Source organism: Oreochromis niloticus, linkage group LG17, assembly GCF_001858045.2.
Source record: "Oreochromis niloticus isolate F11D_XX linkage group LG17, O_niloticus_UMD_NMBU, whole genome shotgun sequence".
Classification (NCBI taxonomy): Eukaryota; Metazoa; Chordata; class Actinopteri; order Cichliformes; family Cichlidae; genus Oreochromis; species Oreochromis niloticus.
This window is the reverse complement of record NC_031981.2, coordinates 30533329-30540532: the sequence shown is the minus strand read 5'-3', so window position 1 is coordinate 30540532 and position 7204 is coordinate 30533329. Positions and strand designations below refer to the sequence as shown.

The window sequence follows — 7204 nt, the reverse complement described above, 5'->3', positions numbered from 1 at the left end:
TAAGTCTAATCCTAAATAGAAATTACCAGTCATTGTTCCTGCTCCTTTCAACAGATTGGTAATCTATGAACAAGAATTTGACCTGGCAGAGTTTCGGTTGCCACTTTTATTCTTCTGGCCTAGATTCAAGGTCAAAAAACTATTACATTTTCAAACACCTGCAACTATATTATTTCAATATCTGAAATAACTGAAAACATAAATACTTCCGGTACTGCAGTGTCTTTACAAAGCACATATTTACCTTTCAAACAAGCTATGTGGGTCGTAGGTTTAGATTTATTGGAGAGGCAATGCCATCCAGTGCCATGTTTTGTCCAACCATGTCAGGATCTGTGTTGTGGAGGCGAGGAAAGGATGACCCAAACGCTGGACTCACTGGTAGGTTGGTGAAGGTTGATGTTTATTGTCAGCGGAGTGAACAAACAGACCAGAAGTAGGATAGGGCTGGCTGGCTGGACGACTGACTGAATGAAGGAATGAATGGACTGACTGACTGAAAGGCTAGCTGACTGAACGCAGGCGGAAACGACAACATAACATTAACATCACAGGAACATCAATGACACGACACTGGACTGGTTGAACTGAGGAACATAAATACACAGGCTGAATGATGAGTGATTAGAAACCGGTGAGTACACAGCTGAACATAATCTGGCTAATGACACGAGACGAGCTGACACAGGAAAAGCAGGAAGTGAGAACATGGAAGTGGCAAAATAAACTGAACATGAACAAAACTGAAAGCACTGGGTCAACGACCCAGGAACCCTGACAGTACCCCCCCTTCAAAGGCCGGCACCCGACGGCCAAAAGAAAGAAAAACCAGAACAGGGTGGGCGGAGGGGCCCAGGACGGAGGGACGGAGTCCACAACAAAAACAGGTCAGGTGGGCGGCCACACGGCCAGTGGCTGAGCCCGGACAGTTCAGGTGGGCGGCCACGCGGCCAGTGGCTGAGCCCGGACAGTTCAGGTGGGCGGCCGCGAGGAAGGCGGCGACGGCCACTGAGAAGGTGATCCGGCGGGCGGCCGCGAGGAAGGCGGCGACGGCCACTGAGAAGGTGATCCGGCGGGCGGCCGCGAGGAAGGCGGCGACGGCCACTGAGAAGGTGATCCGGCGGGCGGCCGCGAGGAAGGCGGCGACGGCCACTGAGGAGGTGATCCGGTGGGCGGCCGCGAGGAAGGCGGCGGCGGCCACTGAGGAGGTGATCCGGTGGGCGGCCGCGAGGAAGGCGGCGGCGGCCACTGAGGAGGTGATCCGGTGGGCGGCCGCGAGGAAGGCGGCGGCGGCCACTGAGGAGGAGGTCCGGTGGGCGGCCGCGAGGAAGACGGCGGCGGCCACTGAGGAGGTCCGGTGGTCGACCACGCTGGCGATGTCGTCCAGCTGTTGGCCTGGAAAGTGGCCAGTGATTCCGAGGTGCAGGCTCGGGCGGCGGCGTGGCAGCCGCAGAACCAGGCGAAGCTGAGTCTGGACCAGGCGGAGCGGAAGCCGAGGCCAAGGCTGTGCCAGGCGACTGCATGGGAGCCGGCAGTGATGGAGCAGATGAAGCTGAGGCCGAGGCCGGGCCAGGCGAGGGTGAAGCTGAGGCCGAGGCCGGGCCAGGCGAGGGTGAAGCTGAGGCCGAGGCCGGGCCAGGCGAGGGTGAAGCTGAGGCCGAGGCCGGGCCAGGCGAGGGTGAAGCTGAGGCCTCTGGCTGGAGACAGGCTGGGCCAGGAGGCGCGGAGGCCTCTGGCTGGAGACAGGCAGGGCCAGGAGGCGCGGAAACCCCTGGCTGAGGAGCGGCCGGGCCAGCGGGTGCGGAAACCCCTGGCTGAGGTGCGGCCGGGCCAGCGGGTGCGGAAACCCCTGGCTGAGGTGCGGCCGGGCCAGCGGGTGCGGAAACCCCTGGCTGAGGTGCGGCCGGGCCAGCGGGTGCGGAAACCCCTGGCTGAGGTGCGGCCGGGCCAGCGGGTGCGGAAACCCCTGGCTGAGGTGCGGCCGGGCCAGCGGGTGCGGAAACCCCTGGCTGAGGTGCGGGAGAGCTCACAGCTGGCTCTGGATGCTGTGGCTGCTGGTCTGGGGACTGAACAGGAGAGTGGACTACAGACGGTGAGAGAACGGATGACTGAATAACAGGATGCTGGATGACAGACTGTACTGACTGGACAGGCTGGAGGACAGGTGACTGGGTGACAGCATGCAACCGGGGAGCAGGGCACTGAGCTACGGGGGGCGACTGGACTGACTGGACAGGAGGCGACTGGAGAACGGGGGACTGGAGGACAGGAGGAGACTGAACTACAGGAGAGGACTGGACTACCGACTGGGCTGGAGAGGACTGGACTACCGACTGGGCTGGAGAGGACTGGACTACAGACTGGGCTGGAGAGGACTGGACTACAGACTGGGCTGGAGAGGACTGGACTACAGACTGGGCTGGAGGCGGTTGGACAGACTGAGCTACAGGGGCTGACTGGACAGGGGCTGACTGGACAGGGGCTGACTGGAGTGGAGCAGGCTGTACTACTGACTGGAGTGGAGCAGGCTGTACTACTGACTGGAGTGGAGCAGGCTGTACTACTGACTGGAGTGGAGCAGGCTGTACTACTGACTGGAGTGGAGCAGGCGACTGAGCTACAGGAGACTGGACGAGAGCAGGTGACTGGGCTACAGGTGACTGGACGAGAGCAGGTGACTGGGCTACAGGTGACTGGACGAGAGCAGGTGACTGGGCTACAGGTGACTGGACGAGAGCAGGTGACTGAACTACAGGGGAGTGAACTGGCTGGACCGGGAGATGAACAGCAGGAGAGTGAACTGGCAGGGCTGGAGGCTGAACAGCAGGTGAGTGGACTGACTGGGCTAGAAGCTGAACAGCAGGTGAGTGGACTGACTGGGCTGGAAGCTGAACAGCCGGTGAGTGAACTGACTGGAGTGGGGATGCTAAGGGATGAATAGAGGTGGGTGAGGCTGACGACGGAGCTGTGGTTGGTGTGGCTGGTGGCTGAGCTATAGACTGTGCTAGTGAGGGAGATAAAGCTATAGCCTGGGCTAGTAACGCTGGTGCCTGAGCAGGAGAAACCTCAGCTAGCTTAACCAGTGATAATGCGAGGGCGTGAAAGGCTGGATCAGGAGGTGGATGAGGAGGTGAAGTAGCAGACGGAGAGGCTAGCTCTTCCGAGACTCTAGGGAGGTCAGGCTGGGTTCTAGCTGCCTTCAGCCTAGGCGCTGGGACAGGCACGGGAGGTGGCTGGACACCAGTCACCCCCACCCGAGAAACAGGAGCGGGTGCGGAGGTAGACTGGGTCGCAGCTGCCCTCCTCCTGGGAGCTGGCACAGGTGTGGGTGTAGGCTGGCTGATAGGAGTGGAAATACTGACGGGGTGAGTGATATTGACATGTCTATCGGGATTAAGTCTGGTCCTTCCGCCACCACTATTTACAGTCTTTAACTGAGCTGTCTTTGGGGAAGCAGAGCAGAAAAAGTCTTCCCAGTCCACATCATCGTCTAAAAGGGAAGTTCCCCATGGATCGGAGATGAGTCTATTATTTACTTTATGTGACGGATCAAATGAGGAAAGTGGCAAACAGTCACTGGGACTCACCGCCGGGAGTTGCTGGGAATAGTCCGTTTTATGACGGCGTGAACGCCGCTTTCTCTGGGAAGAGGAAGCGGGTGGGGTAAACAGATGAGCCCCTGGCGCGGTAGCCTCTGTTGAGCCGAGGTGGGAGGCGTAGCAGCTGTGCCGTGGCGAAGTGGAAGCTCCGGTGAATGAGGCGGATGGCGTGTGAGCGAGGAGCGGACCCGCGAGAGAGGGAACGGCCGCAGCGCGGCGTGAAACGTCCGCTCTCCGCGGCGAATGCTCCGGTGTAGGTGAGGCAGCAGGTGGGGGAACGCGGCGTCTCCGAGGCCCGCCCAGAGCCAGGCGAGTTCCCTCGAAGAGGTGCTCTTGCTCCGCGAAGAGCCGCTGTTTCCCCTTGAGCTTCTCCGTCCAGATGGAGAGCGCTGCCTCCTGCCGCTCAAAAAGGACCGAGTCCGCTGGGTCAAAAGCGGGTCGTGTCATTCTGTCAGGATCTGTGTTGTGGAGGCGAGGAAAGGATGACCCAAACGCTGGACTCACTGGTAGGTTGGTGAAGGTTGATGTTTATTGTCAGCGGAGTGAACAAACAGACCAGAAGTAGGATAGGGCTGGCTGGCTGGACGACTGACTGAATGAAGGAATGAATGGACTGACTGACTGAAAGGCTAGCTGACTGAACGCAGGCGGAAACGACAACATAACATTAACATCACAGGAACATCAATGACACGACACTGGACTGGTTGAACTGAGGAACATAAATACACAGGCTGAATGATGAGTGATTAGAAACCGGTGAGTACACAGCTGAACATAATCTGGCTAATGACACGAGACGAGCTGACACAGGAAAAGCAGGAAGTGAGAACATGGAAGTGGCAAAATAAACTGAACATGAACAAAACTGAAAGCACTGGGTCAACGACCCAGGAACCCTGACAAACCACCAATGCAGGACCCTTACATCCTTAATTTACTAACATAATGTCATGAAAATCTGCATACTTGAGAATCTCGAATTCATCAAATATTTGATATTTTTTGCTAAAAGAAAAAAATGCATCTAAATTTCCACCTGCCAGACATTCTTTGTCATGCCATGGACTCATCTGTAGAGACACTACACATATACAGAGTTATTAGTTATTCATGCTGACTGTGGTGCCTGGGTCCATATACACAGCCATTACCAAGTATAATCACCACCTTCATAGTTCCAGGGTGTTTTATTTTGAAATTGTCCAGATTCCTGTGACATACTTCTGTTCTCTATTAGCATACCAACTGGAATTATGATGACCTTTAACAGCACAATTAAGAAAAATATAAATTACAATGTATGCAGGATATTGAGTGTTTCAAGTGAACCTATAGTGGTTGTTTTTATAATTAACGAGAATGAGAAACTTTCAAAAGTGCGACACAAACTAGACGTCATTTGGCTTGAAAGTAAAAGCAGCACCTTTGCTGCTGGCCACAGTACTGACACACATCTTTTATTTTGAAGGCTAATGTTCTATGTTTCAGGTTTACAACACTTTTATAAGCTTTATAAACTCAGCTAGTAGTTAACAAGTCGGCTCTAGCTGCAAATTAACAAACTACAGGCAACCATAGAGATTTGCTAGCAGCCAAAGCAATCACAATGAGGTTCATGGTACAACACCCTCTTTTCAACCTATTTCACCTTTTGGGCACTGGTTGCAAAGCCAGCAACCTTTGGGAACCACTCACCAGGTAATTGCTAGCCAGTCGCTATACTAGGCTGTAATGTAGGCCTTCTGATTTCTTTCTTCTGATTTGTTGCCACTTATGAAACAAAAGGTTACAGCAATACTTGTACATACACTGGCCTCTTTATTTAACACTTTGACTGTGTTTGATGTTTGCACTGACTAAAATCCACTTAAGCTACATTCACACGTACACGGGTATTTTTGAAAATGGAGATTTTCCGTTTTCTTTTGTTTTTAAAATCCTGTCCACATGTGCAGTTTTGAAAAAATATCTCCGTCCATCTCCGTCCTCGCTAAAAACGAAATGTTGGCCAATCAGAAGTCTAGAAGCCTGGGAGGGAAAGACTAAACAGGGATTTGTGCCCTCACAAAACCCTGAGTACTTGCGAAAAGTTTTTCTGGAAAGGCGACTAATTTTGTGTTACTTTTCATCAAATGTTAATAAGTAAAGACAGTACTTTAGTTGGTGTAGACTCACAACTTTGGAATGAACAAAATGCATACAGCATACATAAATTTATTTTTTTTAAAAAAGGTAAATTTATTCAAAATCGATGTCAGGATTTGGGTTGTGAGAGCGTTTGTGTTGAACGTAGAAGCCACGTCCGAAGTTCACTCTGACGCCTTTGTCTTTCTAAATGGAGGGACAGTAACTATGTGTGTATATGTAAGCGTGGAAAAACTGCAGATAGTCAGATTAACAGCAACATTAGTTTGTCTATATGTGCCATTGTAGAAATTTATCTCATGTAAACAATAACGTGGCACAAAACGTGACGTCAAAAACGGCGCACACCTTTGACGTTGCGTGAGTAAATCTCCGTTTTACTCGTCCACACCTGAACGCAAAAACTGAGTTTTCGAAAATCTCCACCTTGCCAGGAGTTTTCAGTGACCCAAAACGGCGTTTACATGTGGACGAAAGGCCCAAACGCAATACCCGTGTACGTGTGGACGTAGCCTTAGTGTTCGTCTTAGTATTCGATTATGTTGTGATCACATGCTGAGTTCAATTTACTAGTTAAAGCTTATGTGATGCACCTGTATATGAGGCCACTTACATGTGAGAGGAACAAATCTGTATTATCAAAAATGGAAAGCTGATCGACTTAGACGATCAGCTTTCGTCTAAGTCGAAAGCTGACTTAGAATCAGAGCTGTCTCTGATTCAAAATCAGAGACAGCTCGACCTCAGTTTTGTGCATTTGATGATGACAAAAAGCAACACACACAAGCTACCTGCCATGAAGATGGAGGAGAGGGTCTCCATTTCAGGCCAAGCGGTGGGTATCGGTGAACCTTCCCCCAGGTGTGTGCGAGTGAATGAGCAGGAGAGAGAGCGGAGGCACCCTCCTTGGCATGGAAAGATTATCTTGACAAATCGGATAAACATCTCGTGTGTGACAGGATGCTGATGGAGGGTCCGCCTGCCCACACACACACAAACACATGGTGTGACACACAGTCACACACACCTGGGGTAGTTGGTTTGTTTAGCCACAGACCGTGTGTGTATTTGCGTGTATGTGTGTGTGAACCCAGCCTAAAGGCAGGTAACAACAGGTCTCCCTCCTCAAACAGAGCATGCAGGTTCTCAGGTGTGTCTGCCTGCTCTGCTTCAACTGCTCGGCCGCTTCGCTCTGTTCAAGTCTGTCTGTGTGTGTGTGTGTGTGTGGGGGGGGGGGGGGTGCGCATACGCAAGAGAGAGTTTAAAGTGATCTCATTGGTGTTTTCATCTTACATAATTTAGATGCACTTTTCTCATGCCATATCAATAGTCAGTTGTTTGCTGTAATAACTTATTAAAGCCGTCCAAAAACTGAATGTTTTCTCCGTCGACTTCGAATGATGATGATAAGATAGTATAATATTCCTCTTTTATAGTCTCTTTAGATGTACTCATTA

General features: G+C 52.0%; 1 protein-coding gene across 1 annotated transcript; it reads right to left on the bottom strand.

Annotated features, from left to right (window-relative positions):
• Nucleotides 1-548: 548 nt before the first annotated feature.
• On the bottom strand, nt 549-4501 carry LOC109195031 (proline-rich protein 36-like). Its single transcript, XM_025899448.1, has 4 exons — nt 2909-4501; nt 1936-2836; nt 785-1697; nt 549-587 (listed from the first exon to the last, which is right to left on the bottom strand). The coding sequence occupies exons 1-4, from the start codon at nt 4044-4046 to the stop codon at nt 549-551; spliced, it is 2991 nt and encodes a 996-aa protein (XP_025755233.1). The 5' UTR covers nt 4047-4501.
• Between the last annotated feature and the right edge of the window lie 2703 nt (nt 4502-7204).